At 41.5% G+C, this 25,351-nt stretch overlaps 1 protein-coding gene across 4 annotated transcripts in view; it reads right to left on the bottom strand.

Annotated features, from left to right (window-relative positions):
* Nucleotides 1-393: 393 nt before the first annotated feature.
* mob2a (MOB kinase activator 2a) overlaps nucleotides 394-25,351 on the bottom strand; it is a 62,628-nt gene continuing 37,670 nt past the window's right edge. For 3 of the 4 annotated variants that reach the window (XM_008411579.3, XM_081608046.1, XM_008411578.3), the window contains exons 2-5: nucleotides 7,750-7,910; nucleotides 6,781-6,874; nucleotides 3,051-3,175; nucleotides 394-2,231 (exon numbers count right to left, since the gene is read on the bottom strand). In XM_008411579.3, the coding sequence (XP_008409801.1) occupies nucleotides 1,924-2,231; nucleotides 3,051-3,175; nucleotides 6,781-6,874; nucleotides 7,750-7,910 (688 nt within the window). In that variant the 3' untranslated portion in view covers nucleotides 394-1,923. Of the gene's footprint in view, nucleotides 2,232-3,050; nucleotides 3,176-6,780; nucleotides 6,875-7,749; nucleotides 7,911-13,232; nucleotides 13,706-25,351 lie in introns of those variants that run through there. The other variant, XM_008411577.2, reaches the window with a different exon arrangement.

The raw sequence follows: 25,351 nt of genomic DNA on the forward strand, positions 1-25,351 counted from the left end.
GTTCAATGTTTTCTTTAAGTTAAAACTTTTTGCTCACCTGTTAAATCTGAAGCCATTGTTATCCAATTCATAGGGTTGAATTAACCGCTAAATATTGCGTCCATTTTTCAGATTCTTTGTGTGACTGTGGTATTTTCTGACCACCCATAATGTTGACTCAATGGACAGCAGAACCATTATACACTTAAATCCCTTATTTTTCCTGATTGCAGGAAGCTCAATGTGAGCAGGTGAAATGTAGTAAATGATATAAGGTCATATTTTAATGTTAATGATTTTTTGATAAACCTAAATTTTTCACAGTTGAAATATTTAAATAGTTATAAACCCCTGCTACACATTTCATACACTAAACCTGTTAAAAGTGTTAGATTAATAAGACACAGACACAGGTGGCATTTCTCTCTTTTATTAGATTATAATCCGCAGAGCTTAAAATATTAAATTGCTTTTAACTTAGTTAATAATTAAAATACATAAAAATGAGCCAGAACTGAGGAACCCTGCAAAAAAAGAGAGAAATTTAAAAATAAATAAAAATGGAGAATTATAAATTCAATCCTCCTCCATACAGAGGCTATATCTGACAGAACCCGCTTGTGATTCTTTGTACAGTAAAGTCCAAGCAAACTTTGCATGTTCTATACCCAAACTAATTTTCCTCTGATAATCTTTTATTTTCCTCTTAAAAAAAAAAAAAAGAAAAAAAAAAAAGAAATTTAAAGGGCGAGGCAAAAAATAAAAGTAAAATAAAAGCTATGTTTTTTTCATTTCTGAGCTGGAAGCACAGGTGAGTGTTTACGCAGCAGAGCAGCTTTGCACCGTTACTCCCACCCCTCCTCCAGTCTCCACGCCCGCCCCTCTGAGCCTGCAGACATGACCTCATGTCTTTGTCCTCCTGTGCTGCCGGAGTGGGTGGTGCAGTCGTGCTCGACACCAACACGCAGCTGTGAATCGCCCGATGTGGGCGCCCAGTCTGCCTCGAAGTATTCGCTCTATGAGAAGATTAAACATCTAGCGTACAATCTTTAGATTTGCCCCTTTGTCTGCATGTTTGCTGCCCCCTACAGGTGCGCTTTGGGACATGTTTGTGGGGGATTATGCGAGTACAGTGCAGTTAAATATGATCAACATTTGTCATATGAGGCAGTCTAGTGAGTAAGGGACAGAATGAAATCGAGAGGCTCCTCTCTGGCAGCAGTGACTGATTCTCTCAGATCCTGAGTAGGAAGCGCCTTAATTACCCCCCGTCCCCCACCCGCTCCAGATAAAGAACCCAAACAGTGATTGGCTAGCATTGCCCCATCAGGCGGTAACATGGCTGCCTCCGCCCCCAAAATCGCCGGAGCAGGGCGGGGGGGGGGAGAGACGAGCTTGCGGGTGAGCAGAGGCACCGCTTCTCCACACATCTACAACACTGTACACATAGCAGGTGGAAGCAAAGCAGAGCCCCGGCCCCCACCCCTTCCTGTACTGTATGCTAGGTAGAGGACAGATGGAGGTGGATAGAAACACTGCACCCCGCTCCAACAACAACAAAACAAAACCGAGTAAAACTTAAAAAAAATAAAAGAGGAAAATAAAAACCAAAAAATAAAATATACACATTTTTTTCTTTTGTTCCTAGTTTAGTTTGCAGAGGAGATGGGAGGGATTTGTCCCTGGAAGGAACGCTCACGCCATTTCCTGCTGGCGTGACAAACCCCTCCCCGCAACTCCCAACACCCCCACATGAAACCCTCCCAGGCCTTTCCCTCCCGGCTGGTCGGTCGGTCGGTGGTGGAGCGAAACATTAGGGTGGTGGAAGGTTTCGTAAGTCCTGCCTGCACCGAGGAAGGGGACTGGGCTGTTTTGTTTTCCCTTCTCTCCTCTCAGATCTTTCAACATCCCCCAGGGCCGCCATCTCGCCGCCGCCACCGCTGCTCATCTCTCCGTCACGTGGTTCTGTGAAGAAGGGGAGGGGGCCGGTGCCGGGGCGGAGGGGGCCGGGGCGGGAACGGGACTGCAGAGGATTTCGGACAAGTCGTCCATGATACAGGTCTCCTTAGGGTCGATCAGGTTGAATTCCCTTACGAAAACGATGAAATGTGCATACAGAGTGTTCAAGTGGCCGTGCAGGTCCAGAGCCACCGTCTCCTTAAAGTGCGCCCAGTAGAGGTGAGCCAGCACGTGGAACAGGTACCGGCAGATCTTCTTCACCAAGGACTCAAACGAGTTTGGGAACTCTTTGCCTGAAGGCGGAAACAAAAGCAGACAAGAGGGACTGGTTTATGAACAAGCATCACGAGACACGGGAATAACTAAAGGTCAGGGGTCAAGTCTGCTATTGAGTCACAGGCATTTATTTATTTTAGCACCCGACACACCCTGTTGAAGAACTAAACTAAATTAGCCGTCGGGCTAAATTATGTTAGTTTTACTACAACTTTTAGCCGAGGCGCTTGTTAGGAGATCTGGTCAGAGTTCTCGGTCCCTTTTAGTCCACTTTCCATGTAAAATTACAAACTTTACTATGAATTTAAGGCCAATATGAACTATGAAACCTGAAAAAATGAGGAGGAAGGAAGTATGATGGGTAAACTGGTGGAGGAAACAGAAGGACAAATGGTTGGAAGGATAGACGACTGGCCAAATGAAATGAATTGATTTGTCAATCAATCAATTTTAATCAATCAATTAAAATTGATTGACAAATGAACGGATGGATGAACAGAAAGAAAGTTGGATGGTCTGAAAAAGGCTGGAAAGATGGATGGATTTATATGGATTTATATACTATATATATATTTATATACTGATGTAAGGCAGCTGAGCGACGGGATGATAGACCAGAGAAAGGATGGATGGACAGAATCTGGAGGTCGTTCAGATAATGTTATGGAGTGAAGTCTGAAAATTCCACTACATTTTTATTTTTTTAATAGTTTCTTTATAAAACCTAAATGAAATTCAGACTCCAGACTTCTGAGGCAACATTTTAAATCTCTACGCCTGCAGGGGGCAGTGCAGCATCAGTCAGGCTCACTTCAGAGGCTCAGAGCTCCACTCACCGTACTTTGTAGGAAAGATTTCCTCATCTGTGACCAGTTTCTGACAAAGACTCATTACGAAGTCGACGTACTGTGGAGCAGTGCACTTTGTCTTCTTCCCCCTCTCGTCATACCAGTAGTATATTCTAGAGACAGAGAGACAAACATGAAAATCACCACTCTGATAATTTGTAAAATCCTTTGATAATGCAACTGTGCAACTTTAAATAAACATGCAAATAGATGTTTACGGCAGCCGAGACAAAAACAAGAGCACTTCCTGGAGCAACAGGAGGATGAACAACACATTAGCCAGTGATGATGCATAATCAACCTTTAGAAACAATCAGCTGCTCTGTTTCCTCATCAGGAAAAAAAACTTAACAACTTTCTGAATCAAGCAGCACAGTAATAATAAGAGCTAAATAAACAAATTGGGTTTTATTTGAGTCCAATTGGAACCAGTTCCCTGATCTCTCAGGGCCAGACCAGTTGCTGGCCCAACATTTCTGTTCGGACTAACCCAGAACAGCAGGTAAACATCTGGAAGAACAGGTAAGAAAAAGATTTCGTCAGTGGGAAGAAGTCACCTGAGAGACTTTAGCATGCTCACCATGAGTCAGACAAACAAAACAGGATGAGTGAAGAAACAAAGCATGATCTCAGGGCTCAAAGGAGTCGGTTCGTTGGCTGATAAAATGAGAGCGAGGGTGCAGCTGAGGCACCGTGTGTGTGGGAGGTGGAGGACCAGACATTACAAATCCTGAGTAAACCTGCAGGAGACCTACTGGTCACACCAATCATAGCGCCCCGCAATGCCTCGCCAAAGTACTCACACACCCCTAATTTGTTCCTATTGCAGCCACAGACTCAGGTGTGTTTATGGAGATTGTGTGTGGTAGACAAAAATTGTAAAGCAGCAGGAGGTGTAAATATCTATAATTCAGCCCTTTTTTGTCTCATAAACAAAAATAAAATAAATTTCAGACCAATCGACCACCTCTAGAGGCCATCTTAATGGTAATATTAAAATAATTTACGAATTTTGACTCTATAAACATGCAGCCAGAGCTTTGGTTTGATGTTTTAGATCAGGCTAGAATGGCCCAGTCAAAGTCCAGGCCTGAATTCAATTAAGAATTTGTGACAAGACTCCATAATCACAGATGCTCTTGTCCAAGCTGATTAAATTTATGAAAACCTGCCTCTAGGTGTGTAAAGATGGTCGAGGCATTCTCCAAAAACATCTGCAGCTGGAAGTGTTCAAATAGGAGACTCTAAAACTTGTTAACAGAGGAAGGAAAACAAATGCAACATAACATCGTTTCCTTTCCATTTTAAAATCTCAGTGAAATACAGTGAAGTTTCACGGCTGTAATGTGACAAAAAGAGTTGAGTAATTTTATAAAGCAGTATGTTCACACAGACGATGCAAGGTGCAAACACACAGCGCAGATCTGAGGCAAACACGGCCCAGAGCCGCTGTCGTCCAGACTATAAATGCACTCGGATTATATTTCAGGAACTGTTACGTTTCATTGCGTTCAAACTGCTTTGAATGGGGAAAACAGTTTTAAAAAGATTTTATCGCTGTTTGCACAATCCAAAATGGAACCAGCTAAGTGAGACCAACAATGAACACACAGAGCACTTTATCCACCCACCCGAACCAAATGGGCCTAAAAGAGCTGCTAAATGGTTCCATTCCCTCAAAAGATCATGGAAACATTTTCTTCCTAAAATAGTGCCAAGCTCTGCCCACGGGCAGGGGCACTGACGCTGCTGCGACTGCGGCTTTACCGCAGAAAGAGGGGGGGCAGGAAAGGGTGGGGCGCTGCACAGCAGGAAGGGGAGAAAGGTAGAGTCATAAATATAAGGCGTAGTGTTGCAAAATGGATAATTCAATCCAGAGAGAGGCTACGCCACAAAGCGTATTTAATATTAGTTTGGAGTGTTTATTTCTCCTGCGTTAACTCGTTGCTTCTCATCACCGCAGCAGAATGGACGCGGCTAGTAAAACAGGACACCGTCTCCTGCGCTCACTCCTGCAGGCCAAGCACGCTTCCTCCATTCCTCTCAGAGTGGAGGCTAACAAGACTAGCTTCAGGTGACAGCCATGGAAAAATCCACTGTTGACTCAAGAGGGAAACTCGCCAAGCTTCTTTTACACGGAAAAGCTACCAGATCGCCATTAGTCAGTGGTGGAGGTGGGTTTGTCAGGTCATTTTGTAGATTGGTTAATAAGTTACAAGACTGTGTGTTATGTGTTGCTTAGGATGTGTGGCTGATCAGATTTTACCATCATTCAGCACACAGAAGGCGTCTCTTTAGAGACTAAAAGGATGACAGAACCACACGCCGACAGGCTCCCTGCTTACATAAATACTTGCAGTCAGTCGCCTCCCTTCATGCCATAAATATGCCAGCATGTTTTCAGAGGTAAAAGAGCTAAAATACAAACTGCTGCTACGAAACCTTCAGCTCTGGTAAGCGACCCGGGAGCGAGTTTTAATTACATCTAAAAAGGTAAATAAGTGACAGTTTGATTACAGCATTAAGGAAGTCGGTCTGTGTTAATATCAGCAGGCTGCAGAAGGCGAAGAGGATATACTGCAATTTCCTGAAATCTGCAGGAAATTGTCCAGGTGAGTGATTATACCACAATGACTACATCACAAACACTCTTAAAATAGATCTGTGGAAAAATTAAAAGGGAGGAAATGTCAGAGGGGGAAAGAAAGTTTATGAAGTTCTTATGTGCAGGGCTGACCACCTAATTGGACCTAATACAGGAGTGTATTAGGTCCAATACAGGAGTGTAAAAAGCCTTAAAATAATTTACTACAGCACCATAAACAGAAAGAAAATCCAATTTTACTTGAACATTTATTCCGCAGAGAAAAGATGATGCAGTCAAAGTACTTTTAAAAATTACTCTGAAATTTTAAAAAAACGTTCAGAGGAGGATGTAGCATCATAGATCCTCCTCTGAACTCCACAGAGGGAATAAAGTCATTTAAACAGCCGTTCTTTGTTTTATGCAAAGCCCACTGGTGAATGTTTGTAACTGAAGAGCAACAATCTTACTTTTATCTGACCAAAGTATGTGTCAATAGTGTTTAATAGTTACTACAGAGACTTGGTTCCCCCAAGGTGGCATCAAAGTTACCAGTGGCTGAGAGAAATGAGCCATCGATTCATACCAGAGGGAAACAGTAATGGATTATTAGTCAAAAGTTTCCAGAAACTCTAGTTATATATATAAGATTTTAAAAAGCCTTTATTTAAAATGAACTGTTAGGGGTACCTATATATTTTATTTTGTAACAAAATATCAAAGAATTGTAATTAAATGAAAATTTTCAACATTTATACATGTCAGATGATGCATCTATAATAAGAGATTACACACCTTTACAGGATGCTAATAAAAATGGCAGTAATGAGAAGATTTGGTGCTAATAGGCTACAATCGGGGACCAAAATAAATCATTAATGAGTTTAAAGCAGAACAAAAAGTTCATTCTGATTATTATTTTTTTTTACATCTCTTGGCACTTGTGGTCTTTATTCATTAAGGTGATGGAGAAGAGAATGACAGGAAGAAAAGACCCAGGAATTGTACCCTAGACCGGTGAAACAAGGACTGTAGCGTCTCTATACGGAGCCACCTGGAGCCCCTGACCAGATATTTCTAATAAATTAACCAATATGTTGTTCGCTGCTGAAAACATGTTGCAGACAAACTTACGTGCTACAAGCCGTCATGGCCTGACAGGTCTCTCCGGTGCAGAACTCTGAAATGGTGCTGTACTGCAGGTTGATAAGATTGAAGAACGTCGTCGCTGCGAAACAGATAAAGACGCACAGATCACACCACGGCAACCATCCCGTGTCATCTGCTGCTGCAGAGGACTAAACTAGGCTACACAAATATTGTCAAGTCAGCATCATCAACAACAGTGGACAGTGTCGTCACTTAGAAGTGAAAGAGATAAACGGCTCCAGTGCTGGAAACGAGCCAAATCTGACTGTTTTTGATCGGTGACAAAAACAGTCTGAAATATTTGTTTCACAGTTTAGATGTGTGCAACCGTGTAGTTTTTACTGGTGGGACGACATTCCATCTGGAATCCATCGGTTTACTTAACGCTTACAACTTCAGTGGAAAATACCCACAGCAACGTCTTCCAAACAAGTTTTTCATTCAACATGATACATGCAGCCATATTTATGTTTAGTCTTGACATTACGAGCATTGAATTTGGGGTGTATGGGTAATTTTGCACCATCTATAATTTAGTAAAATATACATTTAAATCTTTATCAGAGATATGCTCCATTATTTTATTCACTAAATGCATCCAAGAAAACCTAAAGCTGCAGGTCTGACCTCGTGAATACAAAATAATTAGTATCGACCAGGAAAAGTTTGATCACTTCATCCCACAGAGTGTTTAGCAGAACCTAGATTTATATTTGGAGCCTCTTCTCTCCTGAAGATAAGTGCACACACATGCTGGGAAAATCAACTCAAGCCCCAAAGGGAAAACCGTACAAGTCGAAGCAAACACTGAGCTTTAAGGTATAGTTTTTCTTAACGACATAAAAAAACCCCCACCTCTCATCTTGCAGAGTGTTTAATTACTCTTAATAACTCGGCATTTATGTTAGTGGTTTTTGAACTCGGCACGCTCAGATGATGATGTCAGTCACTCACTGTTGCTCGCTAGCCATTCGTTGAGGTCTATTTCTCTGGGCAGCACCACCAGCTCCTTCAGGTCGAAGTCCACCACCCGGATCTTGGTGAACTCTGGCTCCACATACTGCTTCTTCTCCTCTGTTGGCGGCTTCTTTCCATTTGGCTTCGTCTTCGACTTCCTGCAACACAGAGGAAACGAGGACAGTTTTGAAAAGCTGCGCACGCTTTTCGATCGAGGCAGTCGTTCTTAAAAGCAACAGGGAGCTGGCGATGCCAGCCTAAACTCTGCAGTGCAAAAAAAAAAAAAAAAAAAGAAGAAATAAAATAATTCATGGAGACCTCAGCAAAATCATAGTTAAAATGAACCTCAGTGAGGTCACACCTGCAGATCTATGAAGCATGGGGGCGACTGAACCCATAAACACACAAAAAAATGCTCCCCAACCCAGACTTTCACACCGACTTCACTGCAGACCCCACAAACACCCACTTGTCGCATCTTTACTGCAGATCTCCGACCTTACATCGACTCAAATAGCCTCACACAGTCGCCCGTCCGCAGCGCGTTGTGCTTCCACCGCTACTTTTAGCACAGACACGTCACATCACACCCTGCCTTTACTACCCCGAGTTTTGACCTCTCACCCCTCGGGCTCCTGCTCAGGCTGCTGCAGGAGAAGCGGGTTGCTGTGGGGTCAAAGGCCAGAAACCTCGACACACAATACAGACGGATGCCTGCTCGGTCCTCTGAGCAACACGGAAGGTTGTTGAGACCCTGCCTGATAGGCGCTCCGCTCTAACATTTCCTCTCTGTTCCTGGTCCTGATTGGCTTAAGTCCACTGATGTTTGGGTTTGTGTGAGGACAAGGAAGATAGAATTTGCTCCCTGAATGCGTCTTGATTCCGCTGACCCTCACTTCCTGTCTTAGCAGTCACCGACTCCATCTCTTCCAGATTTTTCCTCCAGGCAAAACCAAAAACATGCATGTAGCCCCTCAGTCGATCGAAAACGATTTAGAGGGAAGAAATATAAGGTTGAGAAAAGAAAGGAGGGGTCAAACTGACACGATTCCAGCTGATATCCATGGGAACAAATAAACACTTTCAAAACATGACAGAACCGAGAGGCTCGGGGCCTTCTGGCACTCTGCAGTTTCATTCCCTTCCCAGGAAGTGCTGCCTCGCTTTTCCACCCAGCGTACAAGAGAAGGGCATGTCAGCGTGTAACTGCGCACACACAGCCTGCAGCCTTCCTACTTTGTAAACGTTTATTTTTTTATGTGCTTGCAGTCATCCAACTCATCATCAGCCCTGACAAAGGGAAACTGCCTGATGATTTCCTGTGAAATGTTTAACGTCTGAGCAACCCAAACTGGTTCTTGTTCAAAATCACTCAGCTGCCGAGCCGGCTTTGGGACTTGAAATTCTGCTAAAAGGCACCTTTGATTAGTTAATTGCTACTTACTAGTCAATATTAATTTTTCCAATATCTACTCCTGGATTTCTTTTGGGTTTTTTTGACTACTGGTCAAAAACTTCAGTCCATTTTATTCCTTCATTTCTTTGTATCCATCCAGTCGATCATAAAACCTCGGCTTGTTTGTGGGAGTGCAGGCAGAATCAGGTGGTTTTCTGCTCTGAGCTACATGTTTCATCATGTGAAAACTGTTTTGCCCAAGGACAAAGCCTCATTTGCAGATAACCTCAGTTCTCGTAGCTAAAGGTTTTTGTAAAGCATCTCGGAAAAACTGTTCGACTCTTATGAAAGGATCCTTTTAAAAACAGCTTCACAGCCACTTCCTGCCATCTTCTCTGCCTCTGCAGTTTCATAACTTTCCAAACAAACTCCTCCGTTTTTAGTGTAAACACTTCAAGGGGGGGAGAAATTCCAAAGTCATTATTTTAATGTACAGAAAACGTCCTCTATACCAGCTCTTATCTGGGCTTGCATAACACACACAGGTTTGCCTGTTCTTGGCAAAAGCTTTTACCATAAAAGGCATCGAGGCGCCTCGTTCTGCTCACCAGATTTGGGCAGAGCACAAGGCAGAATTTAAGGGAAAAGTGAGGTCAGGCATGTATTTGGACCGGAGCTGCAGCCTGTCTGGCACCAGCAGGGTAAACCCACGATGATCTAGAAAACCAAACCAAAAACGTCTCATTCCAAGTGAAAATGAAAGATGTGAATCAGAAGGAGTGATGTAGATGTGTTTATCTGGAAGAAGTGCAAGGAAACTGGTATAGAATCGCGATTGATGGACCAGATTTATCTTGATCAGCTCATAGCCCCTCCCACAAACACACACACACATGCAGGTAAGTGCTGTAAAATGGAGAAGAAATGGGAAAATGTGTTTCTGCCAAAAACAGACCAGATCAGAGGTACGCTTTAAATAGACATTTATTGTTGGCCGATACAGAGGTCAGAGAAACGACCAACAGCTGTTCCAATTTTCTCCTCTCGCTTTCTCCCAACACCCCCGACCATCAAGCCGTCTTCATTTACTACCTTTCCTCTTGTGTCCCCTCAACACACACGCACACACACCTGTGTCTTCCACAGAAAGGCCACACTGACTGCAGCCCCCTTTCACTTTTCATGGTCCAGCTGGTCCCAACAGCTGCGCCCCCCGCCTCCTTCACCCCGCCAGGCCCTCCGAGATAATCTAGAAGAAGCGAGTTTTGTCCGGTTTGAGAAGCGGTGTTTGTCCAGGCACGTGCGCGTCCGCTGAAGGCTGTTCAAACATACATCTGCTTGGCCTCAGGCTGGTGCAAATATTTGTTGCTCTGTGTTGGCCGACCAAGTGGCAAACAAGTAGCCGAGTACGGCTGGGGTAAAAATGGCCTTAGCCTGAATTCGAGTACAATTTGAATCCGGTCCCACTACCAGAATCTGGTTCCAATTTATCCTGGAATCACAGGGGAGAAACATTTCAGAGCCATGAAGAAGAATAAACGTAAGTGCTTCATAAAAGTAGAACAATCTGCTCCTAAATCTCTCTTCTCTTCCCTAAAGCCTTGGTGCTTTTTAGCTTGGAAAAGTTCAGGTAGAGCCCATAATTTTTTTTTACTGACTTTTGTTTTGTGTGGAAACTCTTGTAACTAAACTGACACCTGTTTAATAACCTCCATGTAATGACTTTCCCCTGAAGCTCGGGGCTCCTGCCAAGCCAGATATTGCACAACTGTTGCCGACATTGGCCCTCCGGATGGTAGGGGTGTAGAACTGCTGGCATCTGGATGCAGTCAACGCAATCCAAAGTAACACCGACAACGAGCTCAGTCTTTATCCCTCCAAAGTGTTTTAACCACTAACCTTAGTTAGTTCTGACTGTCCCACCTTCCTCTTCTCATCCTGTCCTAAATCCCATTTGCAGTGTTCACATGGACCCCCATGCAGCACCATAATGAAGCCTCATCAACATCACAGCACGAAGGTGTATGAAGCAAGGGTACTGGTGGGGATGGGGGGCATAAGCCATTGCATTATTTTAAATGTAACTTCAGAGTAAGAATATAAACTCTAATACTGTTTTGATAAGAGGAAAAAAAAAGAATCAACCCAGAATTCTCTGCATGATTATCTGTAAATCTAAATAATAACATAATCAGATTGTTAAATATGCTCCATCAAAGAGGTTTTTTTGTTTCACTCCCAAAAAATTTAAATCTTTCACCTCAAATGGGTCATGAGCTTATATTTATCACTCCATTCTTACCGCTCATCTTTATAACTGCTTCTAAACCAAAGGAAATCAACAATTTACCAGAGAAGGAAACGCATTAAAAGAAGAGCTACAAGTTTACAACCCTTACCGTCATTCTCATTAACTCAACTTTCTTCCTTGTCATCTGTGGCATAGCCACTTTTGCTTTTTTTTTTCTTTTCCCCCACCCAGAAGAAGTGTGTCAAATCACCCTCTTTGTTGTATTTCCTCAGAGGTAACCAATTTCTTCATAAGGAGGAGGTCGAACTTCCCAATAAAGTAGGTTCAACAAGACTCGTTTCTACCTGTCGCTGATGTTGCAACAGACTTTACGTCACAGAGTAATACTTTCAGTTCAGCTGCCTGTATTGTGCACACGCAGGTTGATGGTGATAGCCTCCTCACCATCAACGTTCACACTGCTATTGTGCAACAAAACTTTTTTCTCGAGGCATTTAGCTCTCAAGCTGCTGAAAAATAAAAACACACCTCTCCTTTGACATGAAAGGTAAGAGGAAACATTTCCAGGAGAGCCTGTCCCCTAAAGCAACATACTCACAATGGCAATTAAACTGGAATACACAAAAACAAAACAGGCAAAAAAATAAAATAAAATCAATCAATCAGTAAGAGATTGAACTCTCTTAATCTGAAAGTCAAACACCAATTGCCTTACTCACTACCTCTATCAAAGAACCAGAACAGCTTCTCTCTATACGAGTTAGGAATCGATATTAAAAGTTCAGGGGGAAAAAAAGCAAAATAATAATAATAATAATAATAATAATAATAATAAATAAAAAAAACAAAACAGGGAAAATCCATATTAGCCAGGAAAAGCTTGATTGTTGACTCTTTAGAGATAATGGCTAAGAGTTGGAAACATGCAATTAGTCTGAATGGAGCACTAGTTTGTCAGACAACAGCACTTTTTTTTAAAGCGTGAACCCAGCTCCCCAAATTTAGAACTTTAAATGGCAGGGGACATAACACATTGTTTAAAAAAAATCAAGTTTTATGTACATAAATATAGATTAAATGGAGAAGAAAATGGTTCTAAAATATGGAAAGAAAGCAAACCTGATGTTGTTGACTTTGTCCTACAACTAAGATTTTCCCAGAGTATATTTTAAAAGCCTTTCACAAAAACGATTTCATCCTTAGACATTTCTTTATTTTGAGCAGATAACTACAATTACTTTAAATTTCCAACCAGTTCCTCTAAAATTTTCTTTAAATATTCCCTTTAAAAAAACAAAGTCACCAGTAACACTAAATATTTCCCATTCTTCTCATCTCCTGACTCATCACCAGCACAAAACTTAAACGTTAAACGTTTTTTTATTTGTCTCCAAAATTTTCCCCAAATTAAATATGTAATACATCAGGAGAGGGTTGCAGTTCTCCGAGTTTCGCTTAAACTTTTTTTTAGAAAGAACAAAAAAAGAAAGACGACTCCCTGGCAACTCTTCCCCCTCATCATCATCGCTGAGTTGTAATCTGCGGTGACCCCCGGAACCAGGGGGTCTTGTGTAATTACAGCATTTAAGCGACAGAGAGTTTATGACTCGCTACCAAGGCGCTAGTTCTCAGCACGTCTCCTTATCTGGAGGGACGCAAACCCAGCGATAACCTGACGTTCATATGAAAAACAGCGCGGTAAAAATAAAAATGCTTAGTGAATTAGGGGCCAATTATGGGTGAAAAGCAAACATACAAATATAATAAAGAAAAAACTAATCACAAATTACTCGCAATAATTAGAAAATAAGAAAAAAACAAGTAGGCTATTACCTTAGTACTTTTCCGACTGCCTGAATGACCATTTTCGCTGTTAAAGGAGGTCTTGGGTTTTTCTGGGGGCGCATAACTTTCTTATCTTAACAAGAGGAGCAATAATCTCCAACCATAGCCTATAAACATAAACTATATATATCAAAACGTCGCTTGTTCGGCTAGTTCAGGTCCGACAGAATCAACACATCGGGTTGGTCCCACAGAAACTTTCTGACTACGGTACTTACAGGGAAAAGAAAAACTCAGTAGCTCTCACAGAAAGCCCTCCCCCCGCTCCATTACTGACGTCCAATCAGATAGGAGGAAGCAAGGTAGGAGGCGGGGCATAGTGACGTCAACCGTCTGCCCATGTGGACGTGCTTGGTGTAGTTAGAATGTAGCAACAGGTGGTCAGACTGTAACTGGACTGGCGACATAAAAAGGTGCAGCAAGGTTTCATACTCCTGTTGTAATAACTGGTTTGCACACAGTCTTGCCTTTCTCAGCTGAAAGGAACTAAGGACGTCAATTTTAAATGAGAAAAATAGATTGTAGTGCATCATTTTTATTAAATTAGTTTAAAAAAAAACCCATTGCATCAGTGTGGATTGATGCAATGGTTTGTGGAACAAAAGTTTGTAAAATAGAGAGTAAAGAAAATATACACTTTAATTTCTACAACAAAAAAAAGAAGAAGATTGCAGCAAGAATATTTGCTCAGCATTGCCTCCCTCTGTGAGTGAACGGTGCAATGCGTCGGGCCTGGCAAGGTGACATTCCTTCTTTTCATTCTCAAACCTTTCCCGCAACCCAGTTATGACCGCAGTTAGACGTGTTCATGCATGACTGAAGAACCAGTGAGGGAATCAGGCGGTACACTTTTTGCAGGGCAAGGTTATTGTTGGAGGGAATTGTTTGGAGACCTTTTTTTTTTTTTCCATTTTAAGAACATAATTTAAAGCACAAGTAAATTATAAATTCTAATTACACTGTCAGAGAGCAAACAGCACTTGGACAATGAGTTATGAAAACTGACTATAAGTTGCACTCATGGGAAAATTACAACTGTTGTTGCCAAACTATCATTCCCTTCGCCATTCTTCCCTCTAATTATTGCCTGACGGCAGACACGGCCCTCTTATTCTCCTGTTTCTGCTGTTGTGTTCACACACTTCCGCTGCTTTTCTTGGTTTGTTTGTGTCGCCTCTTGCAATAATTGTCTCCTCTGGGGGACAAAAAAAAAAAAAAAAAAAGAAATGCGCAGAGGGGGGTCCGGTCTTTGCACATGTGGCAAGTGTACGACCGACAAGCTACCACATCACAGAAGCTAATCTGTGCAATCTGCAGAGCTGCAGTACGCATTCCTCATATGAAACTCGGGGCAAGCAGATACATGAGGCCAAGCTTCCTGATGGAAAAGCCCCTATTTGATCCAGAAAGACCTAAGAAGCAGCTGTGTTTTGGGGTGTGCACCCACTTAACTGGAATTGGTGGGTGGAGATGGCTGGTCCCGAGGCATGTTCATTGCTACTGTTGAACCAGAACTGAGAAGTACTAACAGGGGGAGGAGGACCTTTTTTTTTTCATGGTGCTAAAAATAGCAGAAGCCTGCCTAGTTTGGCCCATGAAGATTGAAAAAACCTGTGCAGAGGCCATAACGTGAGTGCCTATGCATGTGCAGAGTAGCTTAATCAGTGACTGAGGAGGAGTAGCCAGATGTGGGGGTGGGTTGTCAGTTTCTCTACAATAATCAGTGCCTATAAAATGCACCTTTAGCACTACCTTACAAAAACCTGCAGTAATCCCATTTATAATAAGCAGTCAATGTAAAGTTGAGTCCTAAAGTTCAGGAGTCAGCCTGAGGTACAAGTTACTACCCACAATGTAAAAGAAAAAAAAGTTCCATGTAATGTAAAAATAGAATTTGTAAGAATGTATAATCAGAATAGTTAAAACAGATTCTACATACTTTAGAAATCAAGACATCATCCAAATTAAATCAGTAATATTGCTCAAAAAGTGAAATTCATTGATACTTTACACACAGATAGATTTAAAGTACTAATAAGAATCCACAATTCAATTCCTTGGATAATCAAACACTATATAAAAAAAAAACAGCAATGCAGAAATGTCATGCTGAAAAGTATCTTCATGTATTGTACAGTACATGGATTCAATACTTAATTGTACCTTCTTTTGCATGAATTACTGGGTCATACGAGGCGTAATTGAAGCCCAGCTTACATAGATTTTCTATGAGGTTATGGTCAGGGCAGTTTGTACCACTATGGTCACTGAACCAGCTTTGTTTATCTCTGGTAGTGTGGACAGGTGCCAAATCCTGCTGGAAAAAAAAAAATCAAACATCTCAATACAGCATTTCAGCAGAGGAAACCATGAAAATGCTCATTTTCTAGGTCGAGTTGAATTTGGTCCAGCTAGCAGATGACATAGCACCCAAAATTATCACCGACTGTGCAAACTTTGGTTTCTGTGTCTCTTCACTCTTTTCCAAAACTCTGTAACCTTGATTTCCAAATGAAGTGGAAAATTTGTTATAATCTGTAAAGAGGACTTTAGACCACTAAACAGCAGTCTAGTTCATTTTCTTCCCCAACAAAGCAGGACAATTCTGACATCTCTGGTTCAAGAGTGACTTAACACAAGGAATGTGACATTTATCTTCCTGGAAACATTCTTCTCAAGGCTGTGGTTATGTTTGTTGCTTCTGGACTTTTCCCTACTACACCTTTTTCTTCTACTCAACCTTTTTTATTTTTAAACGCATCACTGAACAACCAGCCATTATCAATGTCTCTGTGTCTTGTGGAGGGTGTCACTGGCCATCTGCTAGACCACTGTTAAATCAGTCATTTCCATCAAACAGAAAAAAACAGAAATATTGGTCTGATATTTAATTTACTACATAACTAAATTATGAGTTTCAATAGCTACAGGTCATAATCATTAAAATTGAAAAAACTAAAATAAAAACTAAAATGTGATTAATATTAACACAATGATGTTACTAATATAAAATAAAAGGCAAATACAGGGCAATAACAATAACACCATAAGTTTTGAAACGTATTAAAGTGCTGCATTCGTCTTTAAATCCCAACCAGGAATGATGCAAAAACACAGGAAGCCCAAAGCTCAGGGAATTTTCCATTGACTCCAACTATTAAACCTTTGTGGTCACCTAAGATGGAAGATATCTGTTCAAGATCAGCGAGGCTCGGCGTCACTTCACTGACTCCAGGATGAGAATTAAAGGGCAGTAGTCATTAAACCTAGTCTCCCATTAACTCGTCAGCATGTAGTAACACCTCCACAGCTGCTTGTCCTTTATGCACGTAGGTGGAGATGGAGGCGATGCCAGCAAACTGGGCCCTGCTTGTGTGTCTGACGTAGATGGAAACCAACGGCCGCATTCCTTTGGTCTGGTAGACAATGGTTTACTATTTCTGCTCTCATCAGTCACCTTTCCTCCTCCTATACAGACACTACATGGCATCACCTGCCTTCTACCTGCTGACCTAAACCAAATCTAGGATTTAAAATTTAGTCCCCCACCCCAAAAAAATTTCTAAGAATCTTAGATGCATGTCAGCCAACAAACATGGAAGTGAAGTTAGGATAACAGCTTGACTCGTCTTTGTCTGCTTAAAAAAAAAAAAGAAAAGAAAAAGAAACTAAAACATGTATAAAATCACTGACGTCATTATCCATGTGACAAAAGATCCGTTTACTCATAATCAGATGAAGTGAGAAAAAAAGTGACATTTATGTCAATAACTGATGCAAACAGAAAAATCAAGGAATGCAAAGGCAGTTGGGGAAGAACGTGTTCAAAATTCAAAGGAATACAATACTGACGTCATATCACGCCACTCTGACTCCGTCCCCGTGTTAGAGTTCAAGATTACAGGTCACATGCTACCAAAAGTTACAAGTATCTAGAGTTATGAAAAAATTTAACTGTGCATGTTTAGTTAATGATCATTAAGATGAAAGGGATTCATTTATAGGGAAGATTTAAAAGAAAAAATTGAAAACCGATGAGAACTCCTGGCTCGCTCAACAGGTTGGATCTGAAAGTCTGCTGACAAATTCCACCTGGTTTAAAACAAAGAACAACAACTGTGATTCCAGGCGAGCAGCAGATTAGTCAGAACCGTAGCAGAGGCGCCTTGGATTCCAGCCAGCAGCCCGGTCCCAGGCCAACAGGAGGACGCCGCAGCACATCGCACCTGAGATCAAAGCTAGGACAGAGATCCAACCATGTTTTAGACAAAGTCAGAGCATAAAAAGCAGACACTGTCCAAGCCTGTCTTTAAGAGCCGTCGCTGCAGCATTCTGGGCTTGTGGGAATGTGTTTAGGTAAGGTCTTAGCTAGTGAAAACAGTGCAGGAGGGAGTTCCTCAGAGTCCGATGGGTTGTGTCTGTATGCCCAAATAAAGGTCATCAGTTTCAAGAGACGTGATATACTGAACTGAATGACCCGTGTTGCAATATGAAATCCAAAACTATTTGGGAAAGTGTGGCATTTGCTTGGCATTGTATGAAAACTATAACAAAGTTGAGAAAGGCACAAAGAAATTGGACAGTGAACTGAAAAGAACAATTTTCAGTTTGATCGCTCGAGACTGGCTGGTTAGAAAAATCTGAAATCGGCCTAAACCCAAGCATTACCAGGTCGCAGTAACAAAGCGTTTGGGTGTGGACGACGTTAAACCCCCTTTATTCTCCCTTAATACGTGTAAATAGGTCCACCCATTTTCTATTGCAGTTCTGAGCTAGCTTCCAAATTGAGGTAATCTTGACGTCGTACATTCTCACAAAAAAAAAGGACAATGATGCATACAGAATCAGCCTGCATGAACCTGGACGCTTACGTGGAGCATATTTGGAGATTTACTGTGAAGAAACTCAAACTCAGAGGAACCACCGTGATTTAAGAAGCTTTTTAAAAGTGTATTTTCTACAAACTGTTGAGACATGTCTGAGATTCACTCGAGCAGGAAGAGTGAGCAAGGCTTCCAGCAGATGACAGTAAGGTTGAACATATTACAGCAAAGTTTCCCCGTTACCATTTTGTGACGCTTTTAACCTCTCGTGAAACGAGCCAAATTTAGAAATCTCAGAGTCGATGTAAACGTATACATTCTCTACCAAGGGAAACTGCTGGTTTGGTCATGCTGGCCTCACTAACTGATAACTATGTTAAATGAAAATAGTTTGCAGTTTCTTTAAAAGATCTCATATGGGCCACAAAACTTTGATTAATACAGTTCAGCTGAAATTATACAACAAGCATACTGTGTGATGAGCAGGAAATTAAAGGTATGTAATTAGCATCCTACAAGAATCGGCTAACAGACTTTGGTGCATGTCCTCTCCCCAGTCTCTCCATCAATTGCTTGTCTAATTATTGTCAATAAGTACCACAAAATCTAGGCAAAAATATATTTTAAAAAAATTGTTTTGTGCCTCAGACATAAATTGAGTCACAAAATGCAGAATTTAACTTTCACTTTTACTTAGAAAGGTGACGGCACCTAATTTTACAGACCAGTTTAGGCATTTACAGCTTCAAGCACCAGCGCTATTCATAAAAAAAACAAAACAACTAAACTCATGTCTGCTTCTGCCTTCTTTTTCCACTTATTCTCTCCATTCCAGCCTCACAGCATTTATCCTTCATCGTTTATCTCCCTCTCTCTTACTTTTCTGCTTCATCTCTTCTTCGCTCAACATTCCTGAAGGGGATGGGCAGCATGCAAAGACATGCCTGTGCTCTTTGCACAAATGCTGGCTAAACAAAGGAGAGAAGAGCTAAAGCAAATGAAAAGGATAAATACTTTAAGTTTGTAGGACCCGGCTCTTTGTGTTTGTGAATTTGATTATGTGCACTTCACAAACAAACACGCTAGGATTGCAATTTCTGCTCCATTTACCACCAGCAATGAGATTCTTGAAAAATACCTGTCCGCCTAATTGCTTCTGCATTCATACTAATGAGCAGTCACGTTAGATCATATGTTGAAATGTTCAGCTCTTCTCTTCTTTATGGTGCAGAGTTATTTTCATGTTTGCAAACCAAGAGGAAAAACATGAAGGGTTCCTCTCCCTATGGTTCATGGGACTTTTGCAGGAAGACAGGAGATGAGAAATACCAGACTCATGTCCAGACATATAAATCACCATCTCCATGGATACTATATGAATTCCTGTCGAAGGAAACGCGTCGGAAAGGAAGAAGAGGAAACAATGGGAGCTGGCAAAGAACAAAAAAGAAAGTGAGAATAAAGTTCAGTGAAAAGGTGGAAAAGATGATTAATCATAGATCACAGAGGTAAAAACCAGAGCAGAAAGACTAGTCGGATTAAAAACAGTTTGGACAATAAGAGTGAAAGAGATTGCATCTGGGTGGGAGCCTGTCACAACATGCCCTGAGCTCCGGCTGAACTCCTCCTCCCTACATTCCTGAGGATAGGAGAGTCTTTGGGGAGCCAAACACCTGTCAGTCAAAAACTAGACCACGCACTCAAACAGGGGTCATGAGTCCAATGGGTCAAGGGCACAGTCAACCATAAAACAGATTAATAATGAGAGAAAGTGGGTGATAAACTATGCAGAAGAGATAACAAATCCTAAATCTTCCATTGTTCAGATCAACCTTGTGGCAATTTGTCTCAGACTTGGGAATTTTGCACTCTTAAAAAAAAACAAAAAAAAACATCAGTTTCAAGTAGATTTCACTCGTCTGCTTTATTGAAATGTGATTACGCATCAATAAATCACGCCTAACAGCAGGAAATCAATCAGAGCTGGACTGAGTAGCGTTTGTATTTAAAGTTTAACGTTTTGTTGAAGAATGTACTTCATAGAAATAATCAATAGAAATGGGATGAAATAGAGCACCTCCAGAGAAATATATTTATTTACAAATGAGACCAAGCCATTTTTACAATAACTTATCTGAATAATTCATTGAAAATATTTAACTACAAATATGCTTAAATTGATAAACAGGTATGGACACTGGCACAATATATCTTGCTTACATTCAGGAAAAGACAGAACTGCAATGAATTCATTCAAAATGGGGGCATAGGTTTGTAAAGGCTAGTTGGCTCCAATTTAATGTCTGTCGTAACAATTTGTCACCAGTGGCCTCTGACAAAAGTACAGTTTAAACTAATGTGTTTTTCCACCATGTGCTAGTAAATTTTCTCATTACCACTTGCGTGTCTTTTTGTTTTTGCTAAGCTGCCTATAAATTGTTTACACCAAACTGGTTTCTGTCTCTAGTTGGATAGTTAGAAGCCTTTTTACACTAAAATGACAGAAAAATTAAACTAATGCCTCGAGACTGATTTTAGAAAAAGAATGTCAAAAACGGGCATGAAACAGTTGATTGATACCATTTTTTGAGCTTCTTGTTGATGGGTTTTTTTATGTGAAGCAGTCGGATGGCAGACCAACCGGTGAAATGTTGCAGCATCAAAAGAGTTCCCACCATGCCTACAATGTGACAGTCCTCAGGCACGAAAGCGTAATGAGCCTTTATCCTGCAAATGGCCACAGGACTGTGGACAAGGTCACTTGTTCAGTGTTGGAGATTAACCACATGACAGTGTGAAGTCATCCAAAAAAAACAGGTGCAGCATCAACTCAGCCAGCAAAAGGGTTCAAGAAAGAGAAAACGCAGCTTGGGAGCCACTATTTTTCCAATTCATGCATTTCTAGTTATGACTTTAAATTCCTGAAAGAAACAAATAATCATCTCCCATAGCTCAAAGTCTACCAAAAATTCTAATAACCCACCAAAAAAAAAAAGCAGCAGAGACAGACAGGAATGTCTCTTTTCGTGGGAAGTGTGTGATAACTTTGGCATGGAGACTTGGAAACCTGCATGTTTGCAGATATCTCCAAGACAGATAAAATTCTGAACATTTCTGATCCAAAGCAAAACATTACCTCCAGATTACAGCTTCAAGAAACACAACAGTGCACAGGATTGTTTGGGCATCAGCCTGTGAGAGCTTTCCAAATCTGGTTCACAAAGTATTTGGTTATGGGATCAATACTGCCATCTACTGGTCTAAAAAGTAGATGCGCAAAAACTTTCATATTAGGCAGTTAAACAGAATACTCTTTTTTTTCTCCAATGTACAGACTGATAAAGACTACGCTGTTCTTCTTAAATATCTTCAGGAAAGGACACCAATTTCCTCTTTCAAAAAACTTTTTATTGTTATTTTACAGAAGTGTGGATACTTTCATGGAAACGTGAACTTGAAACCAAGTCATGATGAATGCACTGACGACACAGAGACCAGCATTCTAGTAGAGACTGTAAAACGAGTTACTTTTACCAATTTGTGAAAACCAAATAAAAAAAACTAAATAAATAAACTAAAACAAGAAAATGTGAGAACCACAAAGCATAAGTGTGGGTTTGGGGAGCCGGGGCGGCGGGTGTTGGTGACGTAGGAAAGAGGTGCAACTGGAGAGGCTTCAGTCAGAGACCTGCTGATGTTTGCTGAGGAGAACAAAAAGCAGACTGTGTGTATGTGTGTGAGAGTAGGTGCAGCGCAGGATAAGGTGGAGGGGATGGAGAGAGGAGAAAGAGCATCATGGAAAGAGGAGGTGGCGGGGAGCGGTACTGGATTGGACCCATGTTTGCACAGGATGTACAGGGTGGAGATTCAGAGTGTAGAGGGTGAAGTGTTGAGGTGAACAGAGTCTTTTCAGAAGATGAGAAAACATTGGTTTAGATCATCTGATAGAGAACAACCAGGGTTTCTGTGCATTATTCCTTCATTTTTCAGGCTCAAATGTCCATAAATATAACATTTTTAACATATAATAAAAACCTTCACTATGCATTTATGGATATTTTACATAATAGTCAGGCTTTAAGAACATGGGTGGCTGGGATGGATAACAGACAAATTAAATAGGTGGAACTGAAGCAGGATTAAAACAACCACCAGATTGAAAAATGGATGGATCTACTGATGGAAGAATTGACAGACAAAAGACGAGTGGACAGATGACTGAATGAAGACATTGATTGATTGACAGAAACTGATGGTTAAAAGTATGGAAGTACCAATAGCTGGGTAGACAAATGGACAGACAGATGAAAAAAACGAACGAACAACTGATTGAAAAACTCATGGGTGGACAGATGTCATTTGTCAAGCAACAAGGAACGGGAATAAAGTCTTGGGAAAGTAAAAACGTTTCCAGACTCTGCACTTCTTCAATACTGAAATAAAGTTAAATCAGCCCAATCTTTTCAAGAATCGATGGTGAAACTGATGATTGGTCTCAAAGGCAACCGGAGAGAAGAAGGTTTGAGGACTCTTCACCACATTGGGGGTGTGGGGGGGGGGGGCTCTCTGTTCAAGGTCATATTCCCAAATCAAAAAGAACGCAACCATGTGTACCATAAACACACAACTGCACACGAAGCAAAGGCACAGAACGATCTGTTGCCAAATTACGTACAGCAAAGAATAAATGACAACTTTTTAAAAATCCATCAATCAGTGCCTGAGTACCTAAACGTGCATCTCTGAACTTTACGGGGCATTAGCATCATAAATGTGACAGTCATGTTGCTCAGTGTCTCCCCGAGGTCAGCCATAATGACTGTCAGTACAAATGATCATGATTTAAAGAAAAACGGCTGATAAGATCAACACGCCTTCCTTAACAGCACATGCTAAATTACATTAGTCTGCTTTGTAACATGTCCCAGCCTGTTTCGAGGTAGATTACATAATTGTTCGTCTTCTCGGCCTGCAACAAAAGCAACAACAGGCAGAACTGAGATGAAAGCAGTGTGTTTAGGGACGGGGGTGGGTGGGAGGTGGAACCCATCCTCAAAGGAAATGTCTCCCATTTCCTGCACCGGCAGACGGTGCTCGACTTAATCACACAGTCTGGCATGTTGGTGTTTGAGTTGTTATTTTACCCCGGCCGATGCCCTGCTGAACTTTAACCCCAGGAGCAAAGAACAAGTTGACCTGGGCTGAATTTGACAAGTGCTTAAAAGTCGTCAAGGTGAAGTTTTCAGCTGTCAGTTATACTTAGATCTACAAAACTAAACATATTTTTGAATTTTTTTTTTATTTTTTATAAATGCTATTTTGGTACCCTACAGTGCTTTATTTTTCCACAAGGCCTCTTCAATAAAATAAGAATCATGACATAAGAGCAGAAGGATAGTTTCTTGCTCTCCTTGATTTGGCTAATGACGCAGGGTCTCCAATAAAAACACTCCTGCAGTCCTCTGCAGTTTCTAATTTTGTGTTTCACATGACACGGTGGGAACTTTGTGCGTTCACAGACGTCATTGTGTTCTGTACAGTAGTTATCTATGAAGAGCATTGCTGGAGTCTTCCCAGCAGCCCCCACCCAGCCTCTGGTAGGCTTGGTGAAAAACCCCCCACAAAAAAACAGCCGACTCACATCTGCTGCTCTGCTTATCATAACAGCCACCCGGTCAAACACACGAGATCAAGGACATTTTCAGAAAACAGTACAGTCAGTTCTTTTCGGTGCACACACGCACGCGCGCACACATGCACACGCACACACACACACACACACACACACACGCACACACACACACACACACCTCTGAGTGGAGCGGTTCAAAAAGTTAATTAGTGCTTCAAAATTAGCCACAAAAATAACCATCAAATCTGCTCATCATCTATAACTAAATATTCAGAGTTTTAGCTCAATTTGTTCCACTAAAGGAAATGGGAGTACAATATAAAAACAGCTAAAAACTAAAACTTCCTCAGTTCACAAGAGTGTTTGTTTACCCAGAAATCCTAAGAAATAAGGGTCAAATAAGGAAAAGAATACATAATTTGGAGGAAGCGGGGGATCAATCTACCACCCTGATGACTAGACAGGATCGTCCCACCATCTAATCGCAGAGGAAACTCTGCTCCATTGTGTGAGCTTGATTAACTCAAGGAGTGATGAAAGCGTAGGAAGCAGTCACACCCAGGAGCTCGCAAAGAGGTGAGGAGAAGCATGTGACCAAGAGCTGACTAAATCATCAAAAACAAGATGATTAGCACATTTTAATCTCTAATGGGCTTAGGTTAACTGGTTGTTAGCCAGGTTGATGTAATTAATGACAGTGGTGAATAAAAAAATAAAAAATAAAAATCCTTGGCAAAGCGTGTCAAGGTGCTATACTGTGAGAGATGAATCAATGTCTGTGCCAGACGTAACTGCTTGCTGTTATCCAGGCTTAAAGTTTGAAAAAGTTGTCAAATGTGCAGACCTAATAGCAAAATGTGAGGCGTCTAAGAGTCAAACAGAAGCTCTTAATCATGTAGTGATGAATGAAAACCAGAATATGACTGAAGTAGTTAAAAATCTCATGCAAATGTTATTAATGACTCCAAGTGATGAAACTCTTCCCACAGCAGGCCTGATGTGCCCAGATGGCCGGTCAATGGACGGGGGTTGAAGGTAGTGGGTGGAGGCAGATGCTGCTGTGTAGAGGCAGAGATGGAGAGGGGAAAGGCAGACGGGAGGTCAAATCAATACAGAGAGAGTGGATGACGGTGCTCTTCACTTCACTGACGCACACATTTGTTCACATCCCCCCCACACCACAGATCCTATAAGCTCCTCCAGTAAGTAAATGGGATCAGTGGTTATTACCATCATGACTCACGTAAGCGTGCATTTCAGCATCTTCATGCCATAGAGGTGAGGTGTAAACAAGGCTCTGATTGGCTGAGGAGTATCTGGATCCCACCTGGGAAGATGTGCTTACAGAGTGACATCATCTCTCAGTGGGGGGGGGATTCTAGTGCAGTGTGTGCACATCTGTCTGCAACTAAAAAGGCCTCCAGAACAGCAGAGAAATGCTGCAGAAGCCATTTTAGTGAACCAAAAGGAGAGGACATAGTTTCCAGTGTCACACAACTACAAAATTACACAGCTTCCCAGACGAACGTGCGCGAGGCAGCGTGTGTGGCGTATTTTAGTCTGAAGCAGCGCACAAATGAGGAAGTTTTACCTACTTAACACCATTTTCTCCATTAAGTTAGGCTGCGCCTGACCAGCACCCCGCCTTCCTT

This window comes from Poecilia reticulata, chromosome 6 (genome assembly GCF_904066995.2).
Source record: "Poecilia reticulata chromosome 6, P_reticulata-male-v2, whole genome shotgun sequence".
Classification (NCBI taxonomy): Eukaryota; Metazoa; Chordata; class Actinopteri; order Cyprinodontiformes; family Poeciliidae; genus Poecilia; species Poecilia reticulata.